Here is a 21,371-nt window from a genome sequence, read left to right as displayed (position 1 = left end):
GCCTCTTTGTCTACCAATTATATTAAATTAAAAAAAATTGAACGAAGACAACTATAAAAGTTAATTTATTTGTGACGGACAAAGTAGCATCTCCAAGATTCCTATATTATATTTCTCAAAATATAGTGTTTGTCAACACTTAAATTAGTATGGAGAGAGAAAAAAGAAATCATCTCCAAGAGTTTTCTATATTTATATACTAAAAGTTTTATTCTTGGTACTTTTTTCCACGACCTGATATCATGTGTTTACATTAGAAATTCTAAATTTATTTCTATATGTATTTAAGCTCTTTCACTAGATCTTTTTCTTGCACTTTTCTCACCTGAAACTCTATCTTTCCTTCTTTTTCTTTTCCACCTCCTTCTACTTCTCCAGATACGTGCTTCGAGGTCACATGTATATTTGCAAGTAGGTAACGATGGTTTGTCAAGTGCAAAAGGATGGGGAAGAGATATGAGAACTATTGGAGATGTTTTTTCTCTTTTTTTTAAAAAAAACATAGATGGAGGAGGAATATGGAGACACTATTGGAGATGCTTAGCTCACTTCACAAGTGTACTGCACCCTGAATTGCAGCAGCTTCTAAGAAAGCATAAAAAATGTATTCTTTTAATACGGTTCTGTCGATATGGGACCTATAGGGTTTCTCATTGGCAGGATACAGGAAGGTGGGCCTCGGCATGGTCCATAACTCCACAAAGAAGCGTGACAAAGCATGGCTCCGACTCCGAGTAGAATAGGCCAGACTAGCTAGATTCTTAAATAAGGCCTTGTTTAGTTTGCAAAATTTTTGGGTTTTGGCTACTGTAGCACTTTCGTTTTTATTTGACAAATATTGTCCAATCATGGAGTAACTAGGCTCAAAAGATTCATCTCACAAATTACAGGTAAACTGTGCAATTATTTTTTATTTTTGTCTATATTTAATGCTCCATGCATGCGACCAAAGATTCGATGTGACGGGGAATCTTGAAAATTTTTGCGAACTAAACAAGGCCTAAATTGAAGCAGTGACGTCAACACCAGGCAAGGCAACGTAAGGAAAGTGTGGACTAAGTTTGACTATGACCTAGACAAGTGCAATAGAAAGAAGATGAAGCAGGAAGTTGAAAACAGGTGCATGGGTGGAAGAATCAACAACTCTCCCTACACCAAAATTTGTGAACTCATGAAAGAACTCGAAGCTATCTCTCATGCCAACAAGGATCAAGAATGCCTGAGGCCTGGATCAATTAGAGGTTGGTAAGACTTGCAGAGAGCTTTCTGTGAAAAATTTGTAGGCATCATCACGCACCCCATCACTTAGGTAGAATTAAAATGACTCAAGCAGAGAAGTGGTGAAAGTCTTAGAGAATTGTACCGATAGTTTGGTGAATTACATGCCCAAGTACACGACATCATTAAGGAGAGGTCACTGAGGCTTTCTCCTATGGAATCCTAGCTAAGTGGCAAATCCATGATTCTGCAAAGATAACCTACGGAGTAATTAAGATATCAAGTACATGGTGGAAAGGATGATTACTACAGAGGAAAAACCCCATGAAAGGTTCCTAGATTGAAATAATCGAGACAACTCTCATAGACAAAACCACCATAGCAATAGACAACGGGGCAAGAAGCATGGACCTAATAATACCATAGCTATAATAGACAAAGCAAAGAAGTCATTTTCCAAACCCAAGAAGTTTGATGACACTTAGAATATGCATTACATATGGCATCCACATGGTGATCAATTGGAGATTATTGCATCTTCATTGATAGATATACAAGAAATAAGGGAGACAACAAAGAAGTCAACCAGAAGAAAGAAGAAGATCAAGGAGACAAGGGATTCCAAAAATCAAAAGGCACAATAGCAGTAATCTTCGCTAGTGTTCCAGGATCTAGGAGCAAGCATCAAGATAAACTAGCTCTTCTGTCCATCATGGCGGCAGAACCGGCTACTTCTAGGTACCTTAATTGGTCGTAATACCCAACTCAATCTTCAAGAGAAGATTAGTGGACAGGCAAAGAAAATAGTAGGCTCTATCCACTCATCTTAGACCCAACTATTACAGGCATACTATCGCCAAAGTCTTAATCGATGGAGGGGCTGGACTCAACATCATATTTTCCGATACAGTGAGGAAGATGAGACTTGAGTTCTGAAAGATGATCACACCAACAAGTGTTCCTTTCTATGGAATAGTACCCCACAAAGCAGCCATGCCTCTAAGACATATGAACTAAAAGCAAAATCCTATGGTTATACCATTGCCATGACTACTTTACTCCTCGTCCATCACCAAGTGCTCGATCACCATCATCTTCATTTTCATGTCCATGCTCCATCTCTTTGTGATCATGTGGCCACCACTCCATGCCACTAGCTCCTTCATCACATGTGTTGTTATGCCTAACTCAACTCACTTAAACATAATGGCATTAGCAACTTGGTGTCATTAATTACCAAAACCAAACTTGAGCTTTCAATGGATGACCTACAATAGTTAAGTTCATGGTGATACCTCACTACTTGTGTCTCTTGCTCAAGATGCTAGGGCCTCACGGTGTTCTTTCTCTTTGAGGTGACCTAAGAAGAGCCTTTGACTGTGATGTACAATCCATCCAAATTGTAGCAAAAAATCAGGCAACCAGTGTAAAAGGAGAAATCACTGTCGTCGCTGCAAAATTGAACCCAGAAGATTTGGAGAGCCCAACATCCTGGCACCACCTAAAGAAGCTAATGTCAAACAAATTGACCTAGGTACTAGTGATCCTTGTAGACAGCTTATTGTGAAAATTTCATAGGCATCATCACACACCCCATCACTTAGGCGAAATTAAAAGGACTCAAGCAAAGAAGTGGTGAAAGTCTCAGAGAATTCTACTGATAGTTTGGTGAATTATGTGCCTAAGTACATGACAACACTGAGCGAGAGGTCACCGAGGCTTTCTCCTATGGAATCCTACCTAAGTGGCACTGTAGAGGAAAAACCCATGAAAGGTTCTCTCATTGAAACAATTGGGACAACTCTGACAGACAAAACCACCATAGCATTGGACAACAGGGCAAGAAGCATGGACCTGATAACACCATAGCTATAACAGATAAAGCAAAGAAGCCATTTTGTAAACCCAAGAAGTTTGATGACATTGAGAATATGAACTACATATGGCATCCACATGGGAATCACACAACTAGAGATCGTCGCATCTTCATTAATAGATATACAAGAAAGAAGGAAGACAACAAAGAAGTCGACCAGAAGAAAGAAGAAAAAGATCAAGGAGATAAGGTATTCCAAAAATCAAAAGGCATAGTAGCAGTAATCTTCACTAGTGTTCCGGGATCTAGGAGCAAGCATCAAGATAAGCTAGCTCTTTGGTCCATTATGGCGGCAGAACCAGCTACTTGAAGGGTTGAGATGGCGGACTAGAGGGGGGGGGTGAATAGTCCTTTCTAAAAATTATTGCGTCGGCTAACCGAAACAAATGTGGAATTAAAACTATCGGTCTAGCTAGGACTACACCCCTCTATCTAAGTTCTCTAGCACCTTGTAAAAGATCCTAAACAAGCAAACAAGGTGCTACCTTAGCAAGAGCTCACCTAATCAATTCTAGGAGCAAGGTCACACAAACCTATGCAACTAGTACTTTGCAAACCGGGGGAGCTCCTACACAACTAGTGAGGCAAAGCGCACAAAGCCTAAGCTCACTAGCAAGCTCAATAACAAGGCAACTAATGCCAAATTAGAGCGCGCAAATTACTTAGCTACACAAACTAAGCAATGTGACTAACAAGGTTACACAAACCAAATTAGTCACGCAAGGGAACTACTTCTAGCTACACAAGCAAGAAGGTAACTAGCAAGCTACACAAGCTAACTAATTACAAGAGCAACTACACAAGCACAAATATATGAATGTAAATACAAGCTTGTGTTAGGGACTTGCAAACTAACGGGAAGAACAAAGTTGACACGATTATTTTCTCCCGAGGTTCACTTGGTTGCCACCAAGCTACGTCCCCGTTGAGACAAGCTCCAAGGTTGCCGCCGGTCCTCTTGCTAGTGCTGACCCGCAAGTCACACTCTCCCACGTAGAGTGCTTACCACAAGCTCTAGCACTTGACCCGGCCGGACCACTTGTCGCTCTTCACGTCTCGCTCAACTAGAGTTGCTCTTCGCGATCCCCGCGGGGTGAGCACCGTACCCCTCACAATCTCTTTTCCGGAGCACCGCACAATCTCCTTGCGTGCTTCGATGGAGTCACAAGCCACCAAGCCGTCTAGGAGGTGGCAACCTCCAAGAGTAACAAGCACCACCGGCTTGCAACACGAACACCTAGTGCCACTCGATGCAATCTCTCAATGCAACGCACTAGAATCACTCACTCGCTATTGATTCACACTCTTGCAAGCACAAGTGAGTTAGAGGCCTTCCTAGCACTCCCCAAGCATGGACACTAAGTCCCAAGGGTGCTCAGCCCCAGCCAAGGCCGGGCACCACTTCTATTTATAGCACCAAGGGCTAAACTAGCCGTTGCCCCTTCACTGGGCAAAAACCGGGGGCACTGGACTCACTGCAGGAGCCACCAGACGCTTGAACAGTGCGTCCGGTGCTCCAGAAACAGTCACGTGTTACTAGCCGTTTGAACTCGACCGTTGCTGCCAACGGCTAGCACACGCACGCGCCAAGTCTTGCTCATGCTTCACCGTCACACGCGGTCCCTCGCTTCAAAGCCTCCGACTTGCCCTTCACTCTTGCAACCGGTCCATCAAGCCAAGCCTCATCTTGATCTTCTCCACCTTGGTCACATGACTCCATGTCATGTCTCATGTGCAATGAGCTCCTCCATCATCACATCATCACCTGTGGACTAATCTCCTGTGTATCTCACATAAACACTATTAGTCCACCTAAGTTGTCACTCAATTACCAAAACCAAACAAGGACCTTTCAATCTCCCCCTTTTTGGTAATTGATGACAATTCTACAAAGATATGGAAATTAAGCTTTTTCAAGCTAGCACTTCACACGAGTGTAAATTGCTAACTTGTTTTGGATTTTATGCTACTTACCCAACATTTAAGCTCTGTGTCAAGAATTGGATAAGCACCATAAAACCCTACTAAGTGCTAAGGTGTATAGAATAAACCTTTGTAGTTCGATACCAAATTCGATAGCATTTGAAGCATTCAATGTACACCATCCTTAGCACCATGAGTAGCTAGACAACAAAAACACTAGAAACCCCGTGAGATCAACATTAAGAGCAAGGGTCTAGTTTTTACTTGAAAAGCATTAGCCTAGCTACCAACCTATGCATGCTAGTTATCATATCATCAATCAAGTTCTATAACTAGCATACAGCACACAAGCATGCATATTGAATTTAAAAACTTATGCAATGCAAGCAAGCACATGAATATGCACATATCAAATGCAAACAATCAATGTTCATGAGCTTGCTCCCCCTACTTGTGTGCTTCTCTTTTGTCCAAGAATTTTGATCCAACTCTTTTCCTTAATGTTGCTCCCTTGTCCATGTCCATCTTTGATCTTTCCCCTTTGAAACATATCTTTTGTTGTCCAACTTATCCTATGATCATATCTTTGTTCCAACTTCTCCCCCTTTGTCATCAATTTCCATAAAAGGTATGTGATACCAATTAAAGCACTTCATACCAAATAAGTGTGAATCACATTGTGACAAAGGATTACATTGGGATAGATGGTTGAGGCTTGAATCTTGCATTTTTGATGGACATCACCAAGTGTTGGAATGACATTACTTGAATTGCTCTTGAGATACCACATAGGATCTTTGACCTTGATACCATTTGGTGGGGCACTCCCCCTATGTCATAGCATGGGTCATTCACTTGTCAATCTTGTTGGTGAGGGAACTTTCTTTGCTTGATGATCACTTAAAGTTGAGGATCACTTGTGGTACCATCTTCTTGTATGATAGATACCATATGGAGATCTTCTACAAGTTAAGGTCTTCTACCACTTGTTTACTTTCTTGAACATTTGCTATCAAGAGTACCAATTGTAGGATACCAATTGAAGAACCATTTAGGTCTAGATATCTATTTGCATAGTTGTCTTGCTCTTGTACTCTAATCTTCATGAGTTTCTAATTGTTGACTTGAACTAAGTTGATTTGCCTAAGCTTCCAAGTCCGGTTTGAACCAATGACAAGCTTCTTCACACCTCTCATTAAGGGTTATCTTGCCAATGTTGTACTTGTAACTTGTTAGCAATCCAAAATAGATCAAGTATTTGGGTTCACTAGCTCATGAACAAACTCATATACATACACTAGATCAACTAATCATTCAAGCAATAGTGGTAGGCTATGAATTGAAAACTTTTCATTTGTCATGCATGATCCTATTAAGCATGTACTATATGCACTAACCGCATACTAGTAAGGGATGAAATGATCATGCACATTACAATGATACCTTTGCTATGTTGGAGAAGAGGATAGTCACATAGATTCCAATTCATTTCTCCAATAGCAATGTGAAGTCCAACTATAAGCTTGGTGAAGACCAATTATAAATGCCAATTGATAGATCAAATCTTCACCCATATGAATTTAGAACCACTTATGATCAAGTGCACTTTCATGTTGTGGTTGGCTTGCTTCTTTTTTTTTACCATTGCTTGCATGAGAGAACTAATAATAATACCACTTGAACATCATGACTAGCTCTCTTTTGGGTGTTGCTTGCTCTCTTGATCAATCCTTTTGATTGCTTCAACTAAGCATCTCAAATGTCCTTTAGATCACCACTTCCATGTTAGCCTTCCAAGCACCACACTTGGTTTACCCACTCCTCGGGCGGCACGCCCCTCACATAGGGAGAAGTGACCTCTCTCCAAAGAACCATTTTTGACACTTATTTGAATTGCCTTTGATTGATTGATTCAAGTGATGAACTTAATATGATGAATAACCATGAATCATTCTTTAAGTCCTTTTCTTTCTACTTGTTTAAGTCCTTTTCTTTCAACTAAATGATCTCCAGTAGTCACTAGAACTTAAACTTCATTTTCATCTTGAGTTTGATCTTGATCTTCAATTTGAGTACTAAATGTGTACACCAAGTACATTCCACAATCAAATGACCTTGTACTCATTAATTGTCATGCTTCTAGATCAATTCAAAACCAAACTTAGGTGCCTCAAATACTTATAATCATGTTTCCAACTTGAGGACCTTTCAATTGAAGTGACTCTAGATCAATCCAATAATTGTCACTTTTCTGGCAGATTCTGTACCCTTTAAAGAAATATCCATATCTCACAATGTACAGATCCAAATACCACGACATTTGGTGGAGATGTGATTCACTAAGTCATCTAGAAGCTGTAAAAATTTGAGCTTCATTTGACGTCTAGACTGCTACCAGATTTCAATTCTTCCACCATTGCTACATGCTGAAATCTGCTGCACTATAGCTGATAAGATCCACTCCAAAACCGAAGTATCCCTTATCCAATTCTCATGAAATTTCTACAGCATCTTCTATGATAAGTGTACAGCATGCATGCCAAATTTCAAGCCATTCCAAATAGATTTGATCACTCAAACTCAGACTTGATCACTGCTAGCTCAGATTTTCAATGTAGGACAGATTTCAAGCAATTGAGCTATACTTGTTTAATTTGAATCAAACTTGAAATCAACTTAATTGAATACTTTCACAAGACATAAATCCATTCAATCCACTTACTAAGTGTCATCTTATAAACTTATTCAACTAAAATCAATCCAAACTTGATTACTAAGCATTTATCCATTCAAACACCTTATAGCAAGCAACATTGCATATATATCCAATTCAATCAACTCATATGCACCCAAATAAATGTGATCAACAAAGATATACCTTGGTTAGCTCATGATCATCTAATTTTCAAGCCATCAAATAATTCAATAAATCACCACAACTTGAATATTTGCACTTGTATGTTGTAGCACTTGGACTTCACTAACTTGTCATGGCATTGGATTTGGATGTGCACTAAGCTTCAATACTTGACTCAATCATATGATGAACAATATAGACTCAATTGAATCAAGTCTCCAATGCCGATGGTACCTACAAACAATCTTCCACTTTTTGATGGTACCCAAACTAGTTTGGGTCCTCTCAAGTTAGGAGCAACATACTTAGGCGATGCCTTAGTATGAATAGCGGGATGTTTTGCAATAGCAGCCATAGAGGTACCATTACCATCCTTTCTAAGCATAGTAATATCATCAATTGAAATAGGCTTAGAACTATTACCTAGGGGACATGAATAAGCCATGTGTCCCCTTTCCCGGCATAAGTAGCAACTTCTTTTGGATTGAGCCTTTTCTTCCTTGTCATGTGTTGCTTCTCATTGCCTTGCCTCTTGAGAGTTGCTTGAGCCTTCTTCTCAAGCTTGGTAGGACACTTTGAGGCAAAGTGTCCATCATTCTTGCACTCAAAACACTTGATGTGAGCATAAGCTTTCTTCTTGTCATGATTCTTGCTCATCATCTTGGCATCTTGGATTTGCATTGGATGCCTTGATCTTCCACCCTTCTTGTTTTCTTCTTCTTCATCATCAAGTCACCGTGATGGTTGAACTTGACTTGAGCTTGGGGCTTCTTTGCTTGCTCAACTTGTGGCTTAGGTTGAGGCTCTTCTTGTTGCTTCACCAATTGCTTGGTTGGGCACATTGAGGTGAGATGACCCCAAGTGCGGCACTTGAAGCACTTGACATGCTCTAGCCTCTCTTCTTCCTTCATCTTCTTGAGCTTCTCAATGTTTGGGCAACCACTTGCAAGATGTCCCACTTCATGGCACTGATAGCACATGAAATGAGAAAGCTTCCTCTTTTCTTGCTTTCTTTTGCCCTTTGTCATTTTCTTCTTGAAGCCAAGGCCACATTTGTCACCATAATTTCTTTGAGTCTTCAATATATGCTCAAAGGTGACTTTTGAGTAGTAGCACCTCTCTAACTTGTTGCTCAAACTCTTCACTTGTTCATTGAGCTTATTGTTCTCCTTCAAAAGGTTAGTCTCACAAGACATAGAAGTAGAACAAGCATCTAAATGTGAAGAACATGGCATAGATAATAAATCATCACAAGAGGTGGATACATGCTTCTTGCCTACATCACAAGGGTTAGTAGCAATATGTGATTGATCATTTGACCAAAGTGATGAGCTCTCACTAGTTTTAATTTCTTCATTAGAAATCTTCTTAGTGAGAAAAGCATGATCTTTTACCAAGTTATCATGAGTAACACAAAGTTCCTCATGAACCAATTTTAGCTCCTCATGTGAACAAGTAGTAACATAAAGTAGATGCTTTTGTTGTTCACATGTGGTCTTTAGAAATGAGTTTTCATTTTTCAATTTACTTGTTTTAGCCATCTCATTTCTTAAAGCTTTGGTGAGTCTACATACAAGCTCAAAATTTGGATCATCACAATCAACAATCACACCTCCAATAGATACCTTGCCGTCGCCGTGAGACATGGAGGAATGTGATGAAGTGGATGAGCTTGTAGAAGCATCACTCTCATAGCCATCATCTTCATCTTCACTTGACCATGAGGTGGAGCAATCCTCCACAACCACCTTGTTGTGGTCATGCTCAACATCCTCATGTATCTCCACCTTTGGTTCCTCCTTTTTGAACTTGCCATCATCCCATGTGGAGGAATCACCAAAGGTGTGTTTGATAGACTCCCACATTTCATATATGGTTCCTTTGGAGTTTATCCTATCAAACAACTCAAAGCTCAAAGATTTCATTAGATAACAATAAGCTTCACAATCAAGTTCAAAGAGAACCTTTTGAGCTTTGGTGAGATTCTTATGGTCCAAGTTGTGTGTGAGACCATTAGTGACAATCCACCAAAATTTAGGTCCCTTTGCACGAAAATGATCAAGCATGTGATTTTTCCAAAGTCCAAAGTTTGTACCATCAAAAATATGTGTCTCACAATCATCTATCCCACAAGACGCCATCCTCTCAGGTCGGTGAAGACCACAAATGAGAGACCTAGCTCCGATACCACTTGAAGGGTCGAGATGGCGGACTAGAGGGGGGGTGAATAGTCCTTTCTAAAAATTATTGCGTCGGCTAACCGAAACAAATGTGGAATTAAAACTATCGGTCTAGCCAGGACTACACCCTCTATCTAAGTTCTCTAGCACCTTGTAAAAGATCCTAAACAAGCAAACAAGGTGCTACCTTAGCAAGAGCTCACCTAATCAATTCTAGGAGCAAGGTCACACAAACCTATGCAACTAGTACTTTGCAAACCGGGGGAGCTCCAACACAACTAGTGAGGCAAAGCGCACAAAGCCTAAGCTCACTAGCAAGCTCAATAACAAGGCAACTAATGCCAAATTAGAGAGCGCAAATTACTTAGCTACACAAACTAAGCAATGTGACTAACAAGGTTACACAAACCAAATTAGTCACGCAAGGGAACTACTTCTAGCTACACAAGCAAGAAGGTAACTAGCAAGCTACACAAGCTAACTAATTACAAGAGCAACTACACAAGCACAAATATATGAATGTAAATACAAGCTTGTGTTAGGGACTTGAGAACTAACGGGAAGAACAAAGTTGACACGATGATTTTCTCCCGAGGTTCACTTGGTTGCCACCAAGCTACGTCTCTGTTGAGACAAGCTCCAAGGTTGCCGCCGGTCCTCTTGCTAGTGGTGACCCGCAAGTCACACTCTCCCACGTGGAGTGCTTACCACAAGCTCTAGCACTTGACCCGGTCGGACCACTTTGAAGGGTTGAGATGGCGGACTAGAGGGGAGGTGAATAGTCCTTTCTAAAACTTATTGCGTCGGCTAACCGAAACAAATGCGGAATTAAAACTATCGGTCTAGCCAAGACTACACCCCTCTATCTAATTTCTCTAGCACCTTGAAAAGATCCTAAACAAGCAAGCAAGGTGCTACCTTAGCAAGAGCTCACCTAAACAATTCTAGGAGCAAGGTCACACAAACCTATGCAACTAGTACTTTGCAAACGGAGGGAGCTCCTAGACAAACTAGTGAGGCAAAGCGCACAAAGCCTAAGCTCACTAGCAAGCTCAAAAACAAGGCAACTAATGCCAAATTAGAGAGTGCAACTTACTTAGCTACACAAACTAAGTAATGTGACTAACAAGGTTACACAAACCAAATTAGCCACGCAAGGGGAACTACTTCTAGCTACACAAGCAAGAAGGTAACTAGCAAGCTACACAAGCTAACTAATTACAAGAGCAACTACACAAGCACAAGTATGAATGTAAGAACAAGCTTGTGTTAGGGACTTGCAAACCAACGGGAAGAACAATGTTGACACGATGATTTTCTCCCGAGGTTCACTTGGTTGCCACCAAGCTACGTCCCCGTTGAGACAAGCTCCAAGGTTGCCGCCGGTCCTCTTGCTAGTGCTGACCCGCAAGTCACACTCTCCCACGTAGAGTGCTTACCACAAGCTCTAGCACTTGACCCGGCTGGACCACTTGTCGCTCTTCACGTCTCGCTCAACTAGAGTTGCTCTTCGCGATCCCCGCGGGGTGAGCACCGTACCCCTCACAATCTCTTCTCCGGAGCACCGCACAATCTCCTTGCGTGCTTCGACGGAGTCACAAGCCACCAAGCCGTCTAGGAGGTGGCAACCTCCAAGAGTAACAAGCACCACCGGCTTGCAACACGAACACCTAGTGCCACTCGATGCAATCTCTCAATGCAACGCACTAGAATCACTCACTCGCTATTGATTCGCACTCTTGCAAGCACAAGTGAGTTAGAGGCCTTCCTAGCACTCCCCAAGCATGGACACTAAGTTCCAAGAGTGCTCAGCCCCAGCCAAGGCCGGGCACCACTTCTATTTATAGCACCAAGGGCTAAACTAGTCGTTGCCCCTTCACTGGGCAAAAACCGGGGGCACCGGACTCACTGCAGGAGCCACCGGACGCTTGAACAGTGCGTCCGGTGCTCCAGAAACAGTCACGTGTCACTAGCCATTTGAACTCGACCGTTGCTGCCAACGGCTAGCACACGCACGCGCGTGTGGAACAGTACCACCGGACGCTCTGCTGCTTCACACCGGACGCGTCCTGTGCGCACCGGACGCATACGCAGAGAGTTTGTCAAAACGCAGGATCACCAGACGCTACCACCGGACGCACCAGGTCGGCACCGGACTCTTACCTAGAGAACACCGTAAAAGCTCACGGACACCGGACACACGAACAGCGTTCAGCCAGCGTCCGGTGCTGATCGTCCGGTGCACAGCCCTCACCTAAGCTAGCAACCGAGAGCGCACCGGACGCTCCGAGGCAGCGTCCGGTGCCTCAGGACAGAACGTCCGGTGTGAGTTTTCAGTCAGAAACTTTCTACTGTCTCACAGAAAACTTTCCACTGGCAAACAAAAAACTTTCCACCGGTGTACAAGAAACTTTCTACTAGCGCACAAGAAATTTTCCACCGGTAAACAAGAAACTTTCCACCGGCATACAGGAAACTTTCCACTAGTGCACAAGAAACTTTCCACCGGCACAAAGGAAACTTTCTACCTCCTTAAGGTGTGCCAACACCACAAAGTGTGTACCAACAAGTGCACGAGTGTTAGCATTTTCACAAACATTTTCCCAAAGGAGTTAGCCTCTCAAACTTGCCACGCCACTCGATCCTAACACGTATGCAAAGTTAGATCGCTTAAGTGGCACTAGATGACCGATATGCAAACAAGTTTGCCCCTCTTGATAGTACGGCCATCTATCCTAAATCCGGTCATAAACTTCTCTACACACCTATGACCGGTGAAATGGAAATACCCTAGGTTATACCTTTGCCTTGCGCATTCCATTCCATCTCCTCCAATGTTGATGCAACACATGCACCAACCAATCACCAAATGATATGATCCACTTCATATCATCACGTGACCGTATTGGTTCATCGATCTTGACCTCACTTGCTCTTCACCGTTGCCTCGGTCCATCGGCGCCAAGTCTTGCTCATGCTTCACCGTCACACGCGGTCCCTCGCTTCAAAGCCTCTGACTTGCCCTTCACTCTTGCAACCGGTCCATCAAGCCAAGCCTCATCTTGATCTTCTCCACCTTGGTCACATGACTCCATGTCATGTCTCATGTGCAATGAGCTCCTCCATCATCACATCATCACCTGTGGACTAATCTCCTGTGTATCTCACATAAACACTATTAGTCCACCTAAGTTGTCACTCAATTACCAAAACCAAACAAGGACCTTTCACTACTATCAGGTACCTCAATTGGTCGTAATACCTAATTCAATTTTCAAGAGAAGACCAGTGGCCAAGTGTAGAAAATGCTAGGCTCTATCCACTCATCCTAGACCCAACTATTGCTGGCATGACTATCACCAAAGTCTTAATCGATGGAGGGGCTAGACTCAGCATCATATTTTTCGATATAGTGAGGAAGATGGGACTCGAGTTCTCAAAGATGATCACACCAACAAGCGTTCCTTCCTATGGAATAGTACCCGATGAAGCAGCTATGCCACTAAGACATACGAACTACCGCACCGAGTTCATCAAGTTTCAAGTAGTAGATTTTGAGTCATCATACCATGCTATCCATGGATGACCTACAATAGTCAAGTTCATGGTGATACCTCGCTACCCATGTCTCTTGATCAAGATCTCAGGGCCTCATGGTGTTCTTTCTCTCTGAGGTGACCTAAGAAGAGCCTGAGACTGTGATGTACAAGCCGTCCAAATTGTAGCCAAGGCCTTGTTTAGTTCCCAAAAAATTTTGCAAAATTTTTCAGATTCCCCGTCACATCAATCTTTAGACGCATGCATGGAGTATTAAATATAGACGAAAATAAAAACTAATTGCACAGTTTGATCAGCATTGACGAGACGAATCTTTTGAGCCTAGTTAGTTTATGATTGGACAATATTTGTCAAATACAAACAAAAGTGCTACTATTCCTATTTTGCAATTTTTTTTGGAACTAAACAAGGCCCAAAATTCAGGCGGCCAGTGGAAAAGGTGAAATCACTATCGTCGCTGCAAAAATGAACCTAGAAGATTTGGAGGGCCCAACATCCTAGCACCACCTAAAGAAGTTGATGTTAAACAGATTGACCTAGGTACTAGTGATCCTTCAAAAACGACGACCATTAGTGCCTACCTCTATGAAAAATAGGACCTCACGCTCACCAACTTTCTTTGGGACAACAAAGATATCTTCGCTTGGTAGCCGACCAGAATTGATGTCAATGAAGGCTCTAAACCTGTGAATCCATGATTATGACATTTTTCACAAAACAAGAAGGCAACAATAAAGAGGAAATTGCAAAGCTGATGGCAGCCGGGTTCATTAGGGAACTTCTCCATCCGAGTTGGTTGGCTAATCCAGTCCTAACACAGAAAAAGAATATGACTGAGTGGCGTATGTGCATTGACTATACAAATCTCAATAAGAAAGAGATGAGTTAGATGTCAATCATGCACCATTGGAGAAGTATGAGTCGACTTCTTGAAGATTTAGTTTTTTGCCTACATTGTCTTCTCTCTTGGAGGAGTCAATCCACTACTACGAGTGCCCTTAGAACAACTCTAGCAGGGCCCCTATTTGAGCCCCCTAGCTAAACTTGGGGTCGTGGGGCTCACACAAAAACGAAGCTCTAGTAAAGCCTCTACTAGGGCCTTGAAATTTGTGTGGGTACCTAAATCCACCCTGTAGGGCTTATTTCTGTTGGCTCAGCCCCACCCTCTATCTTGCTCGTCCTTACGAAACCACCACGATTCTCCCCTCATAGCGCCTCCCCTCCTCTTCAACGCGTAGCCATCCACCTCTCGTCCGACAAGTGCAGCTGCCTCCACCCGCCTTCCCGCGAGGATGAGCACGGCCGGCCGCATCGCATCTGCCTCCACTGTACCTCTCCCTCTGGCGAGCGCCTCCATCACGCCTCTGTCTCCACATCCCCTCCGATGAGCGCAGCAGCCCACCTCCACTGAGCTCTGGCGAGCGCGGCCACCCACCTCCGCCTCAACCTTGCATGCGGAGCTGCTGCTGTTAAAGTAAAAGAAAAAAAATGAACCAATAAAAATAAGGAGCATTCAAATTTAAAGTAGAGCTCTGGTTTGGAGGTTTCAGGCCTTGTTTAGTCTCCGAAATGAAAAGTTTTCCGCCACTGTAGCATTTTCGTTTATTTGTGGTAAATATTATCCAATCATAGATTAACTAGGGTCAAAAGATTTTTCTCGTAATTTACCGACAAACTGTATAATTAGTTTTTATTTTCGTCTATATTTAATATTTCATGTATGTGCCGCAAGATTCTGAAAACTCTTTGTTTTTTTTTAAACTAACTGCTCCTCTTTTTTCGGGCCCTAGGGCGCGCCCCTTTCCCGCCACTCACCTCTCCCCGTCGCAAAACTTCCCGCCATCCCTCGCAGTCCGCTGCCTCGCATCAAAACAACTTTTTTTACCCAACCACCTCCCGGCCCTCAATCCGCATTCCTCAACCCTCCCCACGACCCAACCGCCGCCTCCAACGCTTCCAGAATATTCCATCCACCAAAATGGCGTCGCTGCCGCCGGGGGCCGGTCTTACTGACTATGAGCGCCGCCGCGAGGAGAACATCCGCCGCAACGAAGCCATCCTCGCCACCCTCCGCCGCAAGGCCACCGAGCTCTCTGCCTCCTTCAGCGCCACCGCTTCATCCTCCAAGCGCCCCAAGAAGGAGCAGCCCCGCGCGAGAACGGCCAGCCCCGTCGTCCTCCGCCGCTCCTTGCGCACCCGCGGCATCCCCCCCGCCGAGTCCTCCGCTTGTGCCGGCGCTGACACCTCCCGGGCCACGCCACCGTCCCCGACGAAGCCCCGCACCACACGGTTCTCATCCTCCCTCGCCTCCGCCCTGCGAGACGCCACCGCTGCAGAGCCCTCGCCATCGCTCGAGAGCGGGATCTGCGCAGCTGACGGGTTCGACGCCAGTAGGGAGCTGGTGCTCCGGCCCGTGGACGTGAGGAAGGTGGTGCCGGGCCGGATATTGTCGGTGCGGATCCTGCCGCTGTCCGACCGGACTGTGGTGGTCGCCGGGAACGTGCACGGGCATGTTGGGTTCTGGGATGTAGATCGTCTCGTGGAGGAGGATGAGGATGGCGATGGTGTAGACGGGGTGTTCGAGTATTTTCCCCACAGGGGGCCTGTAGGGGGCATTGTGATGCACCCTGCCACGCCGCAGAAGGTGATTGTTTCTTCTTTTGGCACTTGTGGATAATGTTAAAATTACTATCTATTTTGTTATTTCTATTTCTGTTTATGTGGATCCAACGTTGCTGCATTTGTTTGAACAATTGGTACTTTGGCTATACAAGTTTGTACTTGTGGGAGTAAGTAAATTGTGCAGCAACTTAGATTGCCTGAGATAGCTAAGCTGATGGATAAGTGGTGTTTTATCATATAATAAGGCACGTCAAGTTTTGACGAGGAGGGGGGCATGCTGGGGCTATACACTCTAGCAATGTTCTACTTTGTGGACTGAGGGAGAAAGGCAAGGAAAAGCTAGGAAAGGGGGTTAAGCAAGAAAGAATGTCCTTTTAGATTGTACCAGTGATATATGCCTCATGAAAATTTAATAACCATTGACAGAGGGATTATTAAGTAATCTAAAGTAAAAACTCCTTTTTCCAAAAAAATGTCCAACATGGATGTAAAGCTGGTGCTAAAATCCATATGTGGCTTGTTTAATTTTGAGTGTTGGCCACCATATGTAGCTTCTCACAAGACAGATGATAGGTTAGGCAAATGATGCTGACATGTTTATAGGACACTACAGTTTTGCTATATAGTAATTTTTATTATTTTAGGGGTTTCTGATTCTGCCATCTATGATAAATTGCGCTTGCAGATTTACAGCTCTAGTTATCATGGTGAAATTTGTTTCATGGATGTTGAGAAAGAGAACTTTAATACGATCCACTTGTGTGCCTATCCCATTTTCTCGCTTTGTCAAGCACCAAATAGTCCCAGCTCTCTGTACTTTGCCGAGGGAAATGAATTAAAACTTTTTGATGAAAGGACGGGTAAGGTACCAACTACATGGAGTTTACATGATCATAGAATCAACTCAATAGATTTTCGTCCAGAGAATCCATATATATTTGCCACAAGCTCGACAGATCGAACAGTTTGCATATGGGACATGAGAAGGATGAAAAAGAAGGGTCCTGAGAGCTTGAAAGTTTTGGAATACAACAAAGCCGTTCAGTCAGCTTATTTCTCACCCAGTGGCAATATGCTTGCAACAACCAGGTGCTCATTTTTTCTAACCATTTATATGTGCTACTTTGGCTGTCAACAGTATGATTCATTCCTGTCCCTTTGTAAAAAGGATCAACATGTTTGGTTTAACAATGAACAATATCTTAATTGAGCCAGTATACCATTGCTAAATGCATATTCTACATATTATCGACACATGTAGTCTGATTTGCCATGTCAAACACCTGCATGAGTTAGACTGTCATCCATGTCAGATTTGTGTGGCATTTCCCATGTCCAATCATAATTTTCGACTTGAACACTCAAGTCCATATCGCATTCCTCCCATTCCATGACCGTGTAACACAGGTGCTGATACACTGCTTGTTTTTTAGCTCACTGACCTTATCTTCTTAACATTTGTGAGCTTTAAGCTTCTTTTTGTGATTTTTATCCTATAATGTATCCTGGGATCTCTAGCTTGGGTGCAGGAGTACTCGGCAAGAGTAGTACGTTTCAGTTATAGACAATAGACACTGTGCATTTGCTAAGCTACTATAGGTATATTCCTAGTATCTTCAATGACTGCACATGGCACATCTATTGCTTTGAACTAAATAATAGGAACAACTTTTTTTTGTTTGCCGAACCTCTGTTTTATTCCTCTCAAGAACCCTTCTCCAGTTTATTCGAAGGACCCCCTCATAGTGATGCTAGTAAAATATTTCCCTTCTACGATCAGTTGAAATAAAAGTAGTAGTACATCAATGCTCTTCTCAAAATTAACAAGAACATGCATTGCACATATTTCATTGATAGAAAGGGGAATGCAACCAAACGTCCAAGAATTCATATTATAGCATTAACAAGTAGGGGCCCAGCCAAGCAAGCATTTTTAAATTATTATAGATTATAGATGCTATTGATATTGGTATTATATGTGGTTCCACATCAGAACTTTAACGTGCTTTATTAAGGTTTATGCCTTTTATTAACCTTTTGGAATGCATAAAAGCAACACTCATCAATTAACTATTAGTGTGGTTGAAGTTGCTAAAGACCGAGGGGCCACATATGTTTTCTTATGCCTGTCTGTTAATCTGGTCCAGCATAGTTTCTGTGCTGTTAGCACCTCAACTTGTCATGCAATTTTCGCAGATTTATATTGACACAAATCACAAGTTTTTATTGTTACATTGAATGACCTTATTATTACTATTTGCAGCCTTGATGACACTGTCCGAATTTTCAACACGGATAACTTTGATGACTCATGTATTCTTAAGCATGATAACAGGACAGGCAGATGGCTATCCACATTCAAGTATGATGACTTCCACACCTTGTCGCATTCTTTATTTTAGTGAGTAACCCATCATTATTTTCAGTGATGAAACTTAAATCCACTCTTGCAGGGCAATCTGGAGCTGGAATGATAGTAATATATTTGTTGGGAACATGAAAAGAGCAATAGATGTTATCTCAGTTGATCGCAGTCAGAAGAGCCTCTCGGCTTCATACATGGCATTTCTTGAGAGTGAACACATGACAGCCATCCCATGCCGGTTTACGCTGCACCCGTGCAAAGTTGGCCATCTGGCTGGTGCAAGCTCTAGTGGTAAGGTGTTCCTCTGGACGAGAGCCTGAAGCAGCAAGATCATCGACTGACTGGGCTGTCCTCGGCCCTGTTGCTGGCCGTGTCCTACCCAAGTTCCTCACCGTGGAGATCCTCATCTCGCAGTTGTGTACTAATGATTGTTAGCATTATCTTGCTATCAAAATGTATAATAGTTTGCATTGCAGAACCATAAGATGTAGTGATGCATGAGGTTGTTCGGATCAGTAGAATTGTAAATTGGTTTTCCTAAAACAATGTTTGATCAGGACTGTTATGAAAAAATATGTGTTATTTAGGTTGTTAATTTGCTAGGTTTGAGGTTACATATTACGTTGTTTGGATAGCTTGAGCGAAAACGAGTTTAGTACATTGTCTCTGAGCAACCAGGCGATTTTCATTGGATATATGCTTGGTACTAGCAAGTTACCGTATCAATCATCTAATCAAGTTGGCATTCAAATCCACCAACTTGATCTGATAAAAATTTAAAACTAGGAATGTCGTGCAAGAACGTGGCTTCCACAGTTCCACTAGATGACATGGGCGTTATAATGGTGTTATGACGTTGGCACGCAATGCTCATGGGCGTTTTGGAAAAGTGTATTCTTGGCGCCCTAGGATTCAGGATATTCAGGATGCTCAACCTCCAGAACCCGACGCTCCGACAAGAGCGTTCCTAGATGGCATTTCAAAGAATCTCCAGATGATCCTCCCCACGCCCAAGCCTCGGAGGCGTCATTGCCGTCGTGCTGCAGTATCTACCCACACTCCACGCCGAAGTCGCTGCATTGCCAAGCTTCCTCCTGAATTTGATCGCGAGGCCGCCGCGCCGCAGATGTGCTGCAGTCTTGGCTTCTCCGACAATGATCAACGTCCTTCTGAGGAGGCGATAAAGAAGTATGAAGAATTCTTCAGAAAGCCGCTGATTAGAGGCCATGTGGGGGCACTTGCTAAACTCCTTGGCAAGCAGGTCCCTCCAGAGGAAGAGCTCTGCATGGCTGATTGCTAGGAGTGTCCCTACAGACTGTGGATTGGGAAGCTCTCTTTCTGGTGTGTATCTTGCAAAGCCAAGCTTCTGAAATCTCGGATCACTGCCCCTTGGTACTTGGTATAAAAGATGGAATTTGCAGCAAGCGTCCCTTCCACTTTGTTATCAGTAGAGGAGCCAAACAGTTTGCCAAGATTTTTGTTATTAGTTTTGCAAAACTATGAATGAGGCTTTGGGAGAAAATCCTTGCGATGCAGCGCCTCAGCCTTCTTTGGAATAAGAGTGAGGTATGCTGAGTTGAGCATTCCTTGAATTCCCTTGTTGTGGCACAGTGATGGCACCCATGAAGTGTCTTTATTAGCTGCCAGCATGGTTTATAGAATCGACCGGTATATCCATCCGGGCCAGGTGCTCTATATGCCAGCAAGGATCCTATTGTATCCCACACTTCCTCCTTGCAAATTCGCAAATCCAAAGCCGATACATCGGTTCCTTCCCTGTGGAAGAAATTGAGGTCGAGAGTGCTTGTGCGGGGCAACGTCAAAATATTCAAACATAATATCCTGCTTGTCCTCTTGATTAGTGACAACCTGATCACCATGCATGAGCTTTGGCACAAAATTTTTCCTCTTGCGGAATCCAGCCTGCCCATGAAAAAGAGCAGTGTTGGCATTACCATCTTTCAGGAAACGGATGGGTGACCAAAGGCGAGCAATTGTCCTCTCATGAAAAAGAGCAGTGTTGGCATTACCATCTTTTAGTAGCTTGGTGTCTGCTAGTCAAAGCGCCTTCGTGCGTGGACATTGTATTCATGATAACTACATTTTGGTCTAACAAACAATCCTCCTTCACCACCGACAAGTCCCGAGCCTTTTTCAGAAGCTGGATATCTCTAAAGCATTTGACTCAGTGTCTTGGGCCTTTCTATTGGAAGTCCTCACACATTTGGGTTTTAGTCATGTATGGTGTAACCTAATTGCTAGCTTGTTGTGTATAGCTTCCACCTAGATAATTCTTAATGGTGAACCAGGTTTGAAAATTAGACACCAGTGTGGTCTCTGACAAGGGGACCTCCTCTCCCCAATGTTGCTCAATAGTTTATTCACTAAGGCTAGAGATTTAGAGTTGCTAAAACTGCTAACACGAGGCAATCCGGATCAGTGCATATCTCTTTATACTAATGATGTTGTCCTCTTCATCAGCCACAGGAAGTTGAATGAACCTCACTATGAGCATCTTGGATAGGTTTGATGAAGCATCAGGCCTACAAACAAATTTGTAGAAAAGTTGTGTTGTACCTATTCGATGTGAGCCGGCATAATTGGAGATGGTAACCGCTACACTGCTATGCTCTACAGCAGACTTTCCTTGCACTTACTTGAGACTTCCAGTCTCAACTAGAAAAATAGGAAAGGCAAAGTTGCTTAGATGGATAGAAAAGATCAGCGATAAACTCCATTGTTGGCGAGCCGCACTCATGACCATGGCAGGAA

General features: G+C 43.1%; 1 protein-coding gene across 1 annotated transcript; it reads left to right on the top strand.

The window, feature by feature from the left end:
- On the top strand, positions 15,452 to 19,194 carry LOC8078657 (WD repeat-containing protein 76). The gene is made up of 4 exons (XM_021455654.1): positions 15,452 to 16,256; positions 16,920 to 17,323; positions 18,498 to 18,596; positions 18,688 to 19,194. The coding sequence occupies exons 1-4, from the start codon at positions 15,591 to 15,593 to the stop codon at positions 18,917 to 18,919; spliced, it is 1,401 nt and encodes a 466-aa protein (XP_021311329.1). The 5' UTR covers positions 15,452 to 15,590; the 3' UTR covers positions 18,920 to 19,194.

The sequence above is a fragment of the Sorghum bicolor genome, chromosome 3 (genome assembly GCF_000003195.3).
Source record: "Sorghum bicolor cultivar BTx623 chromosome 3, Sorghum_bicolor_NCBIv3, whole genome shotgun sequence".
NCBI classification, from domain to species: Eukaryota; Viridiplantae; Streptophyta; class Magnoliopsida; order Poales; family Poaceae; genus Sorghum; species Sorghum bicolor.
This window is presented reverse-complemented; position numbering and strand designations above follow the sequence as displayed.